Here is a 17,869-nt window from a genome sequence, read left to right as displayed (position 1 = left end):
CCAGAGGTCCTGAGTTCAATTCCCAGTAACCACATGGTGGCTCACAACTGTCCATAATGAGATCTGGCGCTCTTTTCTGGCCTGCAAGTGTACATGCAGGCAGAACACTGTATACATAATAAATAAATCTTTAAAAAAAAAAAGAAATGAAAAAGAAAAGAGAGTCTCAGAAAAAATGAGATGAAGAGAAAATGCATGCAAGGGAGGGAGTATAGATACTCCAATAGAAGAAAGTATAAAATGTATGCTTAATATTTTTAAAACTGAAGAAAATAGGATACAACAAAATTGGGGAAAAAAACACAAAGTGAAGGCACTGGGAAAATGGTCATTTGTCTTTCAAACCATCTAAAATACCAACTAAAACCATAACACACACAAACAGGATTTCTTTGTTCATGTTGTCATATTTTATTTTCCTCTGTCTCGCTACAGGTATCCCCGGACCTCCAGAAACATTACAAATATTTGACGTCTCCCGTGATGGCATGACGCTTACTTGGTATCCCCCTGAAGATGACGGTGGCTCCCAAGTGACTGGATATATTGTGGAGCGTAAGGAAGTAAGAGCAGATCGATGGGTCCGTGTAAACAAAGTGCCGGTGACAATGACGCGGTACCGCTCCACCGGCCTTATTGAAGGCCTCGAATATGAACACCGTGTCACAGCCATCAATGCCAGAGGGACTGGAAAACCAAGTCGTCCTTCCAAACCCACCGTTGCCATGGATCCAATTGGTAAATAGATTTCTTAGAAGCCAAGTTTATTGAGATACGATTTTTATGTGGTGAAATTCAACCTTCTGAACTACAGACTTGGAATTACCACCACAACAGAATATAGAATTCAAAAATGTGGAAAACAAAAATGCTGATAGTCCGTATTTCAGCAACACACTGAATTCGTTAGATGGCACAGTCAGTTTATCACCTCGCTCCAACTCTAACAAGTATACTTTTGTCCTTTTCCTTCCCAGCTCCACCAGGAAAGCCACAAAATCCAAGAGTTACAGATACAACAAGGACATCAGTCTCTCTGGCCTGGAGTGTTCCAGAAGATGAAGGTGGATCTAAAGTCACAGGATACTTGATTGAAATGCAAAAAGTAGATCAACGTGAATGGACCAAATGTAACACCACCCCAACGAAGATTCGGGAGTACACCCTAACACACCTACCTCAGGGCGCTGAATACAGATTCCGTGTCCTAGCTTGTAATGCTGGCGGACCTGGGGAACCTGCTGAGGTACCAGGAACAGTCAAAGTCACAGAGATGCTTGGTAAGATACATCAGTGTTTACTTGCTGCTGGAATTGCCTTACGACTTTTTCCTACTCCCCCATTCAAAATCAATCAATAAATAAATTGTAATCCTTCCTTTTTTCTCAGAATACCCTGACTATGAACTTGATGAAAGATACCAGGAAGGTGTCTTTGTCCGACAAGGTGGAGTCATCAGACTTACCATACCAATCAAAGGAAAACCATTCCCAATATGTAAATGGACCAAGGAAGGCCAAGACATTAGTAAGCGTGCCATGATTGCAACATCTGAAACACATACTGAGCTTGTGATCAAAGAAGCAGACAGAGATGATTCTGGAACTTACGACTTGGTTCTGGAAAACAAATGTGGCAAGAAGACCGTTTACATCAAGGTCAAGGTGATAGGAAGTCCCAACACTCCAGAAGGGCCACTTGAATATGATGACATACAAGCTCGCTCTGTAAGGGTCAGCTGGAGACCCCCTGCTGATGATGGTGGTGCTGACATCTTGGGCTACATCCTTGAGAGAAGAGAGGTACCTAAGGCTGCCTGGTATACCATTGACTCCAGAGTCCGAGGCACATCTCTGGTGGTAAAAGGCCTCAAAGAGAATGTGGAATATCATTTCCGAGTCTCAGCAGAAAACCAGTTTGGCATAAGCAAACCCTTGAAATCCGAGGAGCCAGTCATACCAAAGACACCACTGAGTAAGTGCTCTTTCAACCACCAAGTTACAAAAGTTGGTTTGTATGCTTACATTTCTTCAGATTACCAGCTCACAAGATCTGGGATTGCACTCTGACCCATGTCTCCTTTTCGCTTGTATTTACAGATCCACCAGAACCTCCAAGCAATCCTCCTGAAGTACTTGATGTGACCAAAAGTTCTGTTAGCTTGTCCTGGTCTCGACCTAAAGATGACGGTGGCTCTCGAGTCACGGGCTACTACATTGAACGCAAGGAGACATCCACTGACAAGTGGGTCAGACACAACAAAACCCAGATAACCACCACGATGTACACTGTCACTGGCCTTGTTCCTGATGCTGAATATCAATTCCGTATCATCGCACAGAATGATGTTGGCCTGAGTGAGACCAGCCCTGCTTCTGAACCAGTTGTTTGTAAAGATCCCTTCGGTAAGTGAAGTGTTTATAAAGGAGAAAAAACAAACAAAAACAAAGAAGCAAGCCAGTTTTTGCCTCTGCCTCATTTCCACTAGTAAATCTAATTCCTTTCTTGATTATCTTAAAATTTTCAGACAAGCCAAGCCAACCAGGAGAACTTGAGATTCTTTCAATATCCAAAGACAGTGTCACTCTCCAGTGGGAGAAACCTGAATGTGATGGTGGCAAAGAAATCCTCGGATACTGGGTTGAATATAGACAGTCCGGGGACAGTGCTTGGAAGAAGAGCAATAAGGAACGGATCAAGGACAGGCAGTTCACCATCGGGGGATTGCTAGAAGCTACTGAATATGAGTTCAGGGTTTTTGCTGAGAACGAGACTGGGCTTAGCCGACCACGGAGAACAGCTATGTCTGTAAAGACTAAACTAACATGTAAGTAGCCTACAGCTCTCTGTTAGAAACAAAACCCGTTAAAAGTAACTCTTCGTCTATTCTAAGTTAAACTGACAAGCTTTATTGGAGAATTCGGTTAAATCAAGTACTTTGATGTGTACACATGGAACAGCTGATAGATTTGATCAGAAGCCACCCCAAATACAAAATGCCAGCGGGAGATGTTAGGTACAATGAACTACGTATTTTTCTGCAACCGTTTCTCCAGACTCTGATGCAATAAGCTTTTTGGTTTTGTTACCTCTTAGCAAGATTTGGAAGGTTAACAAGCATACCTCACATCAGTGAACCTAAGCAAGGGCAAGAATCCTGTAAGCTGATCCCGAGAATTCTTATTCCCTCCAAACCTCATGATACATCCTTAATGCCCTCCCAACCAAAAACAAAGTCACAATATGACACAGTAGGATGATGTGCTCACTTAATCACCATTTCCCATCTTACCCTAGAAAGATAACTTATAGGCGTCTTCGATGTACATCATAGGATCTATTTAAGTGTTAATCAGTAGGATAATCCATTGCTGACATGCACAAACAGATCACAGATTCAGTGGTGATGATGCATTTAACATGATCTTTCATCACGCGCAGCTGGAGAAGCCCCGGGAGTACGCAAAGAAATGGCTGACGTGACCACCAAACTAGGTGAAGCGGCGCAACTCTCATGCCAGATAGTTGGAAGGCCCCTCCCTGACATTAAATGGTACCGGTTTGGTAAAGAGCTCATCCAAAGCCGGAAGTACAAAATGTCTTCAGATGGGCGCACGCATACTCTGACGGTAATGACAGAGGAACAAGAAGACGAAGGTGTTTACACATGCGTAGCTACAAATGAAGTCGGCGAAGTGGAAACCAGCAGTAAGCTGCTTCTGCAAGCGGCACCGCAGTTCCACCCTGGTTACCCACTGAAAGAGAAGTATTACGGGGCCGTGGGCTCCACACTCCGGCTCCATGTCATGTACATCGGTCGCCCAGTACCTGCCATGACTTGGTTCCATGGCCAGAAACTTTTGCAAAACTCAGAAAGCATTACTATTGAAAACACTGAGCACTACACTCACCTTGTCATGAAGAACGTCCAACGTAAGACTCATGCTGGGAAATACAAGGTTCAGCTCAGCAATGTCTTTGGGACGGTTGATGCCACCCTGGATGTGGAAATACAAGGTATTCTGCTTTTGCTTTGGGTACCATTCTTTTCAAAGATATTAAGAAACACACTGTGAGACCCACTACAATCTACCTTCTCTCGACAGATAAACCAGACAAACCTACAGGACCAATTGTGATTGAAGCACTACTGAAGAACTCCGTGGTAATCAGCTGGAAGCCTCCCGCTGATGATGGAGGCTCCTGGATCACCAATTATGTGGTGGAGAAATGTGAGGCCAAGGAAGGTGCTGAATGGCAATTGGTGTCTTCAGCCATCTCAGTGACAACCTGCAGAATTGTGAACCTCACAGAAAATGCCGGCTATTATTTCCGGGTCTCGGCTCAGAACACCTTTGGCATCAGTGAGCCACTAGAGGTCGCCTCCATTGTGATCATCAAGAGTCCGTTTGGTGAGCACAACCTGGTCCCTAGCTCTTCTTAGCTATGTGGTAAAAGGTTGTCCCCATTAAATTCTTTTGAGCAGAAATAAAGTTTGAGAGGGAATAGAAGACTCAGATAAAGTATGTTTTTCTCTAACTGTAACTGGATGTTTCTATATCTTAAAGGGAATGTGCATATTCGATTCCCTTCTTTGTAGATGCACAGAACCTTGGAGTCATTGTTTATTTAAAATGGGATTTTAAAAAGTAAAGCTATTTTACACATGACCAATCTTTTATTTATTTTTTTAATAGAAAAGCCAAGTGTTCCTGGTAGACCGACCATCACTGCTGTGACAAAAGATTCTTGCGTTGTGGCCTGGAAGCCACCTGCAAGTGATGGAGGAGCAAAGATCAGAAATTACTACCTTGAGAAGCGAGAGAAGAAGCAGAACAAGTGGATTGCCGTGACGACTGAAGAGATTCGGGAAACTGTCTTCTCAGTGCAAAACCTTATCGAAGGTCTGGAGTACGAGTTCCGTGTAAAATGTGAAAACCTAGGTGGAGAGAGTGAATGGAGTGAAATATCAGAACCTGTCACTCCAAAATCCGACGTCCCAATTCAGGCTCCACACTTCAAGGAGGAGCTGAGAAACCTGAATGTACGTTATCAGAGCAATGCCACTTTGGTCTGCAAGGTGACCGGCCATCCAAAACCTATTGTGAAATGGTACAGACAAGGCAAAGAAATCATCGCAGATGGACTCAAGTACAGAATTCAAGAATTTAAGGGTGGTTACCACCAGCTCATCATTGCAAGTGTCACAGATGATGATGCCACAGTTTACCAAGTCAGAGCTACCAACCAAGGGGGATCTGTGTCTGGCACTGCCTCCTTGGAAGTGGAAGGTAAAAACAAACCCGTGAATACCAGTTTGGTGTTAGACAAGCGATTGTTACTTTGTGGGACAAAGTACTATTCAGTCTTGCTAAATCATGTTCTTTGTTCTTTTACCTTGATTTAGTTCCAGCTAAGATACACCTGCCCAAAACTCTTGAAGGCATGGGAGCAGTTCATGCTCTCCGAGGGGAAGTGATCAGCATCAAGATCCCCTTCAGTGGCAAACCAGATCCTGTGATCACCTGGCAGAAAGGACAAGATCTCATTGATAACAATGGCCACTACCAAGTGATTGTCACAAGATCCTTCACATCACTTGTCTTCCCCAATGGAGTGGAGAGGAAAGATGCTGGCTTCTATGTTGTCTGTGCTAAAAACAGATTTGGAATCGATCAAAAGACAGTTGAACTGGATGTGGCTGATGTTCCTGACCCACCCAGAGGCGTCAAAGTTAGTGATGTCTCACGAGATTCTGTCAACTTAACCTGGACAGAGCCAGCTTCTGATGGTGGTAGCAAAGTCACCAACTACATCGTTGAAAAATGCGCAACAACTGCAGAAAGATGGCTCCGTGTGGGACAGGCCCGGGAAACACGTTATACTGTCATCAACTTATTTGGGAAAACAAGTTATCAGTTCCGAGTAATAGCTGAAAATAAGTTCGGTCTGAGCAAGCCTTCAGAACCCTCAGAACCAACCGTTACCAAAGAAGATAAGGCCAGAGCCATGAACTATGACGACGAGGTGGATGAAACCAGGGAAGTCACCATGACTAAAGCATCGCACTCCAAAACGAAGGAACTCTATGAGAAATACATGATAGCTGAAGATCTTGGACGTGGCGAGTTTGGAATTGTCCACCGTTGTGTTGAAACATCCTCAAAGAAGACATTCATGGCCAAATTTGTTAAAGTCAAGGGGACTGACCAGGTTTTGGTCAAGAAAGAGATCTCCATTCTAAACATTGCTAGGCACAGAAACATCTTATACCTCCACGAATCATTTGAAAGCATGGAAGAACTGGTTATGATCTTTGAATTTATATCAGGACTCGACATATTTGAACGCATCAATACAAGTGCCTTTGAACTGAATGAAAGAGAAATCGTAAGCTATGTTCGCCAAGTCTGTGAAGCACTGGAGTTCTTACACAGTCAGAATATTGGCAATTTTGACATTCGACCAGAAAATATCATCTATCAGACAAGAAAGAACTCCACTATTAAAATAATAGAATTTGGTCAAGCGCGTCAGCTGAAGCCAGGAGACAACTTCAGGCTTCTGTTCACTGCCCCCGAATACTACGCCCCTGAAGTCCACCAGCATGATGTTGTCAGCACTGCCACAGACATGTGGTCACTTGGTACACTGGTGTACGTTCTGCTGAGCGGAATCAACCCATTTTTGGCTGAAACTAACCAACAGATGATTGAGAACATCATGAATGCTGAATATACTTTTGATGAAGAAGCATTCAAAGAAATTAGCCTTGAAGCCATGGATTTTGTTGACCGGCTCTTGGTGAAAGAGAGAAAATCTCGCATGACGGCATCAGAGGCGCTGCAGCACCCATGGCTGAAGCAGAGGATAGACAGAGTCAGTACTAAAGTCATCAGAACATTGAAACACCGGCGTTACTACCATACCCTGATCAAGAAAGACCTCAATATGGTGGTATCAGCAGCCCGCATCTCCTGTGGTGGGGCCATTCGCTCTCAGAGGGGAGTAAGTGTGGCTAAAGTTAAAGTGGCATCCATTGAAATCGGCCCGATCTCCGGGCAGATAATGCATGCCATTGGCGAAGAAGGGGGAAATGTCAAATACGTATGCAAAATCGAAAATTATGATCAGTCTACCCAGGTGACCTGGTACTTCGGCGTGAGACAGCTGGAAAACAGTGAGAAATATGAAATCACCTATGAAGATGGAGTGGCCACCATGTATGTCAAAGACATCACCAAGTTTGATGACGGTACCTACAGATGCAAAGTCGTCAATGACTACGGTGAAGACAGCTCTTACGCAGAGCTGTTCGTTAAAGGTGTGAGGGAAGTTTATGACTATTACTGCCGCAGAACCAAGAAAGTCAAGCGCAGAACGGACGCAATGCGGCTCCTCGAAAGGCCACCAGAATTTACCCTGCCTCTCTACAACAAGACAGCGTATGTGGGGGAAAATGTCCGGTTTGGAGTAACTATCACAGTCCACCCAGAACCTCGTGTGACCTGGTATAAATCAGGCCAGAAGATCAAGCCAGGTGATGATGAAAAGAAATACACATTCGAGTCTGACAAGGGTCTTTATCAATTAACAATCAACAGTGTGACCACAGATGACGATGCCGAATACACCGTTGTGGCAAGGAATAAATACGGTGAGGACAGCTGTAAAGCAAAGCTGACTGTGACTTTACATCCACCTCCAACAGACACCACCCTCAGACCCATGTTCAAGCGGCTACTGGCAAATGCCGAATGCCAGGAAGGCCAAAGTGTCTGCTTTGAGATCAGAGTGTCCGGCATCCCCGCACCGACATTAAAATGGGAGAAAGATGGTCAGCCGCTGTCCCTCGGGCCCCACATTGAAATTGTCCACGAAGGCTTAGATTATTATGCCTTGCACATCAGGGACACTTTGCCTGAAGACACGGGTTATTACAGAGTCACAGCCACAAACACAGCTGGATCCACTAGCTGCCAGGCTCACTTACAAGTAGAACGGCTGCGATACGTCAAGCAAGAATTCCAGAGCAAGGAGGAACGTGAGCGACACGTCCAAAAGCAGATTGACAAAACATTGAGGATGGCTGAGATTCTCTCCGGAACGGAAAGTGTGCCGCTGACCCCGGTAGCCCAAGAGGCTCTGAGAGAGGCTGCCGTTCTTTACAAACCAGCCGTGAGCACCAAGACTGTCAAAGGAGAATACCGGCTCCAGACGGAGGAAAAGAAAGAGGAGAGAAAACTCCGCATGCCTTACGAAGTCCCAGAGCCCCGCCGGTTCAAGCAAGCCACGGTAGAAGAAGACCAACGCATCAAGCAGTTCGTGCCTATGTCTGACATGAAGTGGTATAAGAAGGTCCGGGATCAATACGAAATGCCTGGGAAACTTGACAGGGTTGTCCAGAAAAGACCCAAGCACATCCGCCTTTCAAGATGGGAGCAGTTCTACGTGATGCCTCTTCCCCGGATTACAGATCAATACCGACCTAAATGGCGGATCCCCAAACTATCCCAAGACGACCTGGAAATGGTGAGGCCAGCCCGCCGCCGGCGTACCCCTTCTCCTGATTACGATGTTTATTACTATAGACGGAGGAGGCGCTCTCTGGGTGACATGTCAGATGAGGAGCTACTCCTCCCCATCGACGACTACCTGGCGATGAAGAGAACCGAGGAAGAGAGACTGCGTCTGGAGGAAGAGCTGGAGTTGGGCTTCTCAGCTTCGCCCCCCAGCCGAAGCCCTCCACGCTTTGAGCTTTCCAGCCTGCGGTATTCTTCTCCACCAGCTCATGTCAAGGTGGAGGACAGAAGAGATTTCAGATACTCGACCTATCACATCCCGACAAAGGAGGAAACCAGCACAAGTTATGCCGAGCTGCGGGAACGGCACGCCCAGGCCTCCTACCGGCAGCCAAAGCTACGGCAGAGGATCATGGCTGAGAAGGAGGAAGAGGAGCTTCTGCGGCCAGTGACAACCACCCAGCGTCTCTCGGAATACAAAAGTGAGCTTGACCACATGTCAAAGGAAGAACAGTCTAAAAAGAAATCAAAGCGACAGAGACAAGTGACAGAAATAACAGAAATTGAAGAGGAATACGAAATCTCAAGACGGGCTCAAAGAGAATCGTCCTCATCTGTGTCCAGACTACTGAGACGCCGGCGCTCCTTGTCTCCAACTTATATTGAGTTAATGAGACCAGTGTCCGAGCTGATCCGATCCCATCCACAACGCGCTGAGGAATACGAAGATGACGTAGAAAGAAGATCTCCCACTCCAGAGAGAACTCGCCCACGTTCTCCCAGCCCTGTGTCCAGCGAGCGATCTCTCTCAAGATTTGAGAGGTCTGCCAGATTTGATATCTTTTCCAGGTACGAGTCCATGAAGGCTGCCTTGAAGACTCAGAAGACATCCGAAAGGAAGTATGAAGTTCTGAGTCAGCAGCCTTTCACACTTGACCACGCCCCTCGAATCACACTGCGCATGCGTTCCCATAGGGTGCCCTGTGGCCAAAACACGCGCTTCATCTTAAATGTTCAGTCTAAGCCAACTGCTGAAGTTAAGTGGTACCACAATGGTGTCGAACTCCAAGAGAGCAGTAAGATTCATTACACCAATACGAGTGGGGTCCTGACCTTGGAAATCCTGGACTGTCATACTGAGGACAGTGGAACCTACCGGGCTGTGTGCACCAACTACAAAGGCGAGGCATCTGACTACGCAACCCTGGATGTAACTGGGGGAGATTATACCACCTACGCATCCCGGCGCAGAGACGAGGAGGTTCCCAAGTCAGTCTTCCCTGAACTGACAAAAACAGAGGCGTATGCGGTTTCATCGTTTAAGAGGACATCGGAGATGGAAGCTGCTTCTTCGGTCAGGGAAGTAAAGTCACAAATGACGGAGACAAGGGAAAGTCTCTCGTCCTATGAGCATTATACCTCTGCGGAAATGAAGAGTGCTGCCTCCGAGCAAAAGTCGCTGGAGGAAAAATCCACAGTGAGAAAGATGAAGACGACCCTGGCGGCAAGAATTTTAACCAAGCCACGGTCCATAACTGTCTACGAAGGCGAGCCTGCAAGGTTTTCTTGTGATACAGATGGGGAGCCGGTGCCAACTGTGACCTGGCTGCGTGGAGGACAAGTGATAGGTACTTCTTTGCGCCAGCAGGTGACTACCACCAAGTACAAATCGACCTTTGAGATTTCTTCGGTGCAGGCGTCCGACGAGGGCAGCTACAGCGTGGTGGTAGAAAACAGTGACGGGAAGCAAGAAGCCCAGTTCACGCTGACCGTGCAAAAAGCCAGGGTGACTGAAAAGACTGTGACATCACCACCCAGAGTCAAGTCCCCAGAGCCTCGAGTCAAGTCCCCAGAAACAGTGAAGTCTCCCAAAAGAGTAAAATCTCCAGAACCAGTGACTTCTCATCCGAAAGCTGTGTCACCCACCGAGACAAAGCCCGCGCCGGCAGAGAAGGCTCAACAGCTCCCAGTCTCGGCCCCACCAAAGATAACTCAGTCCCTGAAAGCGGCAGCTTCTAAAGATATTGCAAAGCTGACCTGTGCAGTTGAAAGTAGTGCACTGTGTGCCAAAGAGGTCACCTGGTATAAAGATGGCAAGAAACTCAAGGAAAATGGGCATTTCCAGTTTCATTACTCAGCAGATGGTACCTACGAACTCAAAATTCATAACCTTAGTGAGTCTGATAGTGGAGAGTATGTTTGTGAGGTCTCTGGTGAAGGAGGAACTTCCAAAACCAGCTTCCAGTTTACTGGACAATCCTTCAAGAGCATTCATGAGCAGGTGTCAAGCATATCAGAAACTAAGAAAGCCACTCAGAAAACTGTTGAGTCAGCAGAAGCCAAGAAATCTGTCCAGAAAACTGCAGAGTCAGCAGAAGCCAAGAAGTCCGCTCAGAAAACTTCTGAGTCAGCAGAAGCCAAGAAGCAGGAACCAACAGCCCCTGAATCAGTTTCCTCAAAGCCAGTAATTGTTACTGGGCTGCAGGATATAACAATTTCTTCAGACAGTGTTGCTAAACTTACAGTTAAAGTTACTGGCGAGCCCCAGCCAACTGTCACCTGGACAAAGGATGGAAAGGTAACCAGTTCTAAAATGTCCTTTAACTGTTTCCTAGAAAAATCTAATGTCTCCTCACTCACCCCCAAATCCTCAAGAAAGTTCCAGATTAAGCCATGCTTTGAAACTCCAATGCTTGCTTTCCACAGGCTATTGCACAAGGCGGTAAATACAGACTCTCCAAAGACAAAGAAGGATTCATCTTAGAAGTCCTCCAGACCGAGACTTCGGATGCCGGCCTTTATGTCTGTACAGTAACAAATTCCGCTGGATCTGTGTCCTCCAGCTGCAAGCTCACAATAAAAGGTAGGTGGAGTTTTGCTTGTAACTAGTGTTTCCTAGAGAACACTATTAAAACAAGTTTCTAACACACAACATGCACCTGTGTACAAAACCTTCAAATCTAGACACACCAGTTTACAGTTAATATATGCCTCTGTATTAGCATAAAAGGTGTGCGTGATGACATGCGGCGCTATGTAAGATTTCACAGATCTTACAATCTGCTCTCAGGGATAGTTAAGAATAAAGTCAGGCAGGTCTAATACCTTTGGCCTTTAATCACTACACTGAGTTAGAGCCAGAGGGTAAGGAATTCAAGGTCAGCCTCAGTTATAAAATGAATTTGAAGTCAAGCCTCGGCTCTATGAGGCCCTGGCTCAAAAAATAAAGTATAATTGGGTGAATACATAAAATGCTAGTTCTTCTCTAAACTTTGGTGCTTGCCATTTTCCAAGGAGCACAAGGTTGGTGAATGGGCTACACTCATAATCCCAGGAAAATCAGAGCATCTGTCTTTCAAAAGGTAATTTTTCAGTTGCTCAAAAACTGCAAAGTCCACACATCTAAACCTTTGTCTACCCTGTTCAAGATGTGTCCCCTCAAGTCATAAGAATCATCGTCAACGTAGCCTAGTTTAAGAAGCCACTGCACCAATCTCAAGAGTCCTGTGTGACAACTTCCTACAGTCGGAACTGAGGCAGAGTTGGTGTTACCTGACATTTGTTTCAGGCTCTGTATCACATAGTAGAACCTACAAAAGTAGAGAGGGAAGTCACTTTCCAATTAAGTCTACTTACAGAGGTCTCTTATTTATTTATTTGTTTGTTTGTTTGTTTATGTGTTTATTAGCTGTAAAAGACACTGAGGCACAGAAAGTGTCTACCCAGAAGACCTCCGAAGTTACGTCTCAGAAGAAAGCAAGTGTCCAAGAGGAAATTTCTCAAAAATCCCTAAGTTCTGAAGAAATCAAGATGTCAGAGGTAAAATCTCATGAGAAACTGGCCATCAAGGAGGAAGCATCCAGAGTTCTGATTTCTGAAGAGGTCAAGAAATCAGCAGCAGCCTCCCTAGAAAAATCCATTGTCCAGGAAGAAGTCACCAAAACCTCACAGGCATCAGAAGAAGTCAAAACTCACGCTGAGATCAAAGCATCATCTACTCAGATGAACATAACCGACGGCCAGAGAGTGACTCTGAAAGCCAACATTGCGGGTGCCACCGATGTGAGATGGGTACTGAATGGCACTGAGCTTACTAACTCAGAGGAATACAGATATGGCGTATCGGGCAGTGACCAAACTCTCACCATCAAGCAAGCCAGTCAGAGAGATGAAGGAATACTCACCTGCATAGGCAAAACCAGTCAGGGAATCGTCAAGTGTCAGTATGACTTGACCCTGAGCAAAGAACTCTCGGATGCTCCAACCTTCATCTCACAACCCAGATCTCAAAATATTAACGAAGGACAGAATGTTCTCTTTTCTTGTGAGATCAGTGGGGAGCCGTCCCCTGAAATTGAGTGGTTTAAAAACAACCTGCCAGTAAGTTTAAGTTATGAATATACAGTGAAGAAAATGTAAAATATTGTGTCTCTAGCTAAAGACTTCATTGCCTTTTCTCCACTCTTTTAGATTTCCATTTCTTCAAACGTCAGTGTGAGTCGCTCCAGAAATATGTACACTCTTGAAATCCGAAATGCATCCGTAAGTGACAGCGGAAAGTACACAATTAAGGCCAAAAATTTCCGTGGCCAATGTTCAGCCACAGCTTCTCTAACAGTCCATCGTAAGTACATCTTTGCCACTTTCCTTATGACCTCAAGGTGGGGTGAAGTGAGGGTTGCTTGAGTTTTAAGCACAGAAAATTCTCAAAAGACCTTGTGAAAAATCCATGTGGAAGAGAAAGAGGCATCTTGTGTGAATTCATCCTCATAATCCATTTCTCTAAACAGGCACTTTGGTAAGTTAAATTTTGGAAGTAAAGCTACCAACAGCCTTGTAAAAACTTTCCAGACTATCGTGTGTTAATTGCCTTATACATGGCTAATCATTTTTCTCTTAAGTGATTTCTAGCACCTGCATGTAATGTTAGAAATTTAAGGATCGTTTCTCGGAGCCATTGAGCTAGCTCTTGACGGATGTATGTATACATGTGTTTGCTTACGCTTCGACAGCAAACTGTTTGGATTGTGTTTCCATGTGTGTAAGTTCCCATTCCCATTAAGTTGGCGTCAGACGTCGTCACCAAATAACCAGATGTCTTTGATGTCCCCTGTGTCTCTGCTACGCTCCACAGCTCTAGTCGAAGAACCACCCAGAGAGGTGGTATTGAAAACCAGTGACGACATGAGCTTGCAAGGAAGCTTCTCGGCTCAGTCAGTCCAAATGTCTGCCTCTAAGCAAGAGGCCTCGTCCTTCAGCAGCTTCAGCAGCAGCAGCGCTAGCAGCATGACTGAAATGAAGTTTGCAAGCATGTCTGCCCAAAGCATGTCTTCCATGCAAGAGTCCTTTGTAGAAATGAGTTCCAGCAGTTTTATGGGGAAGTCTAGTATGACACATCTGGAAAGCTCAACCAGTAGAATGCTGAAAGCAGGCGGAAGAGGTGAGCAAGAAAACGTCCAGTAGAGGGAGCCAAGCCACATGGCACAGGATAGTTGTAGTGAGGAGGTTCTCAACCTTCCTAATGCTGCGGCCCTTTAATACAGTCCCTCATGTTGTGGTGACCCCCAACCATACAATTATTTCCATTGCTACTTCCTAACTGTAAATTTGCTGCTACTGTAATGTAAATATTTTGGGGAGATACAAGCTTGCCAATGGGGTAGCGACCTAGAGGTTGAGAACCACAGTTTTAGTAAATTCAATAGAAAGTGAACAGGATTTCTTGTTTCAGTGATCCTAAAACTTTTCTGTTGCTGTTCCATAAAGGGATTCCACCTAAAATTGAAGCTCTCCCATCTGATATCAGCATCGATGAAGGTAAAGTTCTAACGGTAGCCTGTGCTTTTACTGGGGAGCCTACTCCAGAAATAACATGGTCCTGTGGTGGAAGGAAAATCCAAAACCTAGAACAGCAAGGAAGATTCCACATTGAAAACACAGACGACCTGACAACCCTCATCATCACGGACGTACAGAAACAAGATGGCGGACTTTATACCCTGAGCCTAGGGAATGAATTTGGATCTGACTCTGCCACTGTGAATATTAATATCCGCTCTATGTAAGAGGGCCGGGGGGCTCTTATACTCCACATTCATAATCTTTCACAAATGATTCACATGGACTAATCTTTCTGACCTGTAAATATTTTAAGTAGTTTTGTATCCATCGAAATGAGTCACAGTTCCAAAATTATGCATTTCAATTCTTTCATACTTGTTGACCTGAGAATATTTGCTAATGACATGTACATACTGTATATAGCCGGATTCACGGTTATAAAGTTTTGTACCATTTATTTTATGACATTTTACACTGTAACTTTTGAAACTAATCATTGGTAGGAGAAAGTTTCTTATGGATTATGGAACGAATACCCTGCCAATACTTAATCAATCTTTGTGCCTCAACATACTGTTGATGTCTAAGTATGCCTCAGTGGGTAGAGAAATTCCCCACTGAAGATGTCCTAGCCACCTAAAAGAAGATGCTGCTGTGCATGTCCCTGGCATGCACACTGATACCTATTGAATCAGAAATGTAAGGCATTGGTGATGTTTGCATCTACCCTCCTGTAAGCAACACTTTAACGTCTTACATTTTTCTCTGATGATGTCACACTTAAAATTATCATGACAAATATTACCAGAGCAAAGTGTAACGGCCAACACTTTGTTCGCTCACTTCACACTGTCTCTGTCATAAAGAGTGCCTGGGTAGCTTGGAAAAAGTACCATCTCCTGGCCATCCCCTCGTTTAACCAAGCTACTCAAGTATTCCTATGCCAGAGCAGTGCTCACTCCTGGAGGTCCCAGGTGCAGCCAACGCCTCGTGTGGTAGTTCTAAATTTAAATTACACCTGAAACTGGGCAACTAAGAAATGAGCCACAGCAAAATAATAATAATACTAAAATAACAACAAAAGAAGCTGTCGTTAAAACAACAATACTACCAACTGCCCGTAAAAAAAAAAAAAAAAATCAATTTGTTGTAGTCCTTTTCATGCCGATGTAAGTTCAATTGGTAGTTATAAATGTTGGACCTCCTTGAGATTAAAAAGAAAAAATAAAGCAAGCTATCTGCACCTCAAAATGTGTGGCTGGTTGTTTTCTGTCAACTCTGGGGAGGGAGTTATAGCTTCCACACCGCAGGGGTCACCACAGACAGGGTAGAGAACAGCAAATGCCAAACAGCCAGTGTGAAAAACTCACCCAAAGCCAATGTTTACATTGCTATATTGGATGAATTCAACAATTTTGTTTTAAAAGCCTAGATATAGTTCTCAGAATAAATTTATCCATGGACGTTTGTCTTCTACAATTATGAAAAACAGTAGTTCCATGGGTAACAACTCAACTAAATCGACTACTACAGCTACAGAGAAAATAACAGGTCTTGGGACTAGAGAGCTTAAATAGTGCAGTTAGTCCTCTTGGCCTTCTAAAAACAACTGGTAGGTTGGCGAGATGGCGCTCAGCGGTTAAGAGCACTAGCTGCTCTTCCAGAGGACCCAGGTTCAATTCCCAGCAACCACATGATGGTCTATAACTCCAATGCCAGAGGATCTGACACCCACCCTCTTTGGGCACCAAGCATTCATGTGGTACACATACATACATGCAAAGCAACCATTCCCATAAAACAAAATAGTTTTTTTTTAAAAATTGATAAATACTTGGTACAAAATAGCTTCTGCCATAAAAACCTATACTTCTCCACTTCAGTTAGCTAAGAGTTAATTATAAACATACAAAGATCATCCCTTGCCTAAAGTGACATCAATATTAACTGTAAGTGGCCAAAACTGAAGCAAACATACTTTAATTTTTATTCTCTAAAAGACCACCTTGGATCTCCATAAACTTATTCAGCAAGTTACTCTGGTTTAAGTCAGAGTTCCTAAAAACAGAGCCCTGGTTCTTGCTCCAGCAGTCTCAAGCACTACCTTCTAGCTGCCCACCTTAGTGGAGACATGCCCTGTTCACAGGTGTGCCTGCCTGCCCGCCTGGTAACTACTGGGTAGGAGCTAGGGATTCTCAGCAAGGTCCTTGGATTACTTCACAGGCAATACAAGAATGTGGCATCAACAAGACCCCAACCTGATGTCACAGGGAGCACAATGCCACTGGATGCTTCAAGCAGCAAGGATGCCCCTGTGTGTACCCCTGAAGTCGGTCAGCAGCTCTTTAGGAGGCGAGGAGAGGTGGCCGGGGAGGGTGAGCAGGGGAGAAAGCCCCTGTTGGGTACGGTGGTTTACTGTTTACTGGGGCAGCTAAACTTGAGCAACACTCAAGAAACCTCAAGTGAGAGAGATCCTAACCCAAACCCTGGGGAAGCTGGAGAGGACTGACAGCATCAGTTGCACATCTTACCTTAGATAACAGCTTGTACTTCAAAACGAGAGACAGGGGCTGGAAGAATAACTCCGCCAGGAGAGATGCTGGACAAGCATGAGAACCTGAATTTGTTCCCCATTTAAAAAAAAAAAAAAAAAAAAAAAAAGCCAAGTGTGGTGGCATTGAGTGTTGGGGAGGGGGACGACGACGAGAAGGTTCTTGGGGCTTGCAGTCCACTCAACCCAGCCTAGTCAGGAAGCCCTGGGCCAATAAGATCCTTCCTCAAAAAACAAAACAAAAATACCACTGTGGCATCACCTGAGGGAACGACACCCAAGATTGTGCTCTGGCCTCCACAGGCAGCTGTGCACCCACACTCACAGGAGAGCAGGATGGAAAAGGGGATTCCCTGAGGAGGGCTGGGGCTTTGACGTGCAATGCCCTGCTTCTTGTCGGCAACTGTCTATGATGACTGAAATCTGCCCTGTCAGTTTCCAGCTCCTAGAGGTGCCCAGGGCAGGGGAGGGCCGCCTAGGGCAGGGGAGGGCCGCCTAGGGCAGGGGAGGGCGCAACCTCTTTCTAGAGAAGGAATGTACACTGAGACCAAGGCCTGAGTTGCCTTTTTCTCCTCAGTGGAAACTCCTGGCTGGGCCACAGGGGACTGCTGATGGGTACAGGAGGGGACTGCCCTGGGTGACTGAGGTGGAACTCTGTCCCCGGCTCCTGGCGCCCACCACTTTCCTCCTAGGTCCTGTGAAATCGGTGCCTCCTACTGAGGTGGGTGGTACTGCTGCCACCAGCCCTCCCACCTTCAACAGTCTGAGAAATGGTCCCTGGTTCCTCAGTATCATTGCTTCACCTCCAAGTCAGATTAGCGTTCCTCTCCCCATTCCTATGGACAGGGGGCAACAGAGAGCAGGGGGAAAAATACAAGGCTCTCCCAGACGGCAACCCAACCAATCCACAAAACTTACTGTCGTCACTACCATACTGCCGTTTCTTTCCTTTATC

General features: G+C 45.3%; 1 protein-coding gene across 1 annotated transcript in view; it reads left to right on the top strand.

Moving 5' to 3' along the window:
- Ttn (titin) overlaps positions 1 to 15,446 on the top strand; it is a 272,282-nt gene extending 256,836 nt beyond the window's left edge. The window contains 15 exon segments of the mRNA XM_059260758.1: positions 436 to 738; positions 978 to 1,280; positions 1,390 to 1,974; positions 2,100 to 2,405; positions 2,528 to 2,827; positions 3,442 to 4,017; positions 4,107 to 4,412; positions 4,698 to 5,291; positions 5,408 to 10,872; positions 10,951 to 11,100; positions 11,229 to 11,385; positions 12,211 to 12,902; positions 12,993 to 13,146; positions 13,657 to 13,962; positions 14,289 to 15,446. Of these exon segments, the coding sequence (XP_059116741.1) occupies positions 436 to 738; positions 978 to 1,280; positions 1,390 to 1,974; positions 2,100 to 2,405; positions 2,528 to 2,827; positions 3,442 to 4,017; positions 4,107 to 4,412; positions 4,698 to 5,291; positions 5,408 to 10,872; positions 10,951 to 11,100; positions 11,229 to 11,385; positions 12,211 to 12,902; positions 12,993 to 13,146; positions 13,657 to 13,962; positions 14,289 to 14,587 (10,496 nt within the window). The 3' untranslated portion in view covers positions 14,588 to 15,446.
- Positions 15,447 to 17,869: the final 2,423 nt, after the last annotated feature.

Source organism: Peromyscus eremicus, chromosome 4, assembly GCF_949786415.1.
Source record: "Peromyscus eremicus chromosome 4, PerEre_H2_v1, whole genome shotgun sequence".
Lineage (NCBI taxonomy): Eukaryota > Metazoa > Chordata > Mammalia > Rodentia > Cricetidae > Peromyscus > Peromyscus eremicus.
Note: the sequence above shows the minus strand (reverse complement) of the source record. Positions and strands in the feature narration are given on the sequence as shown.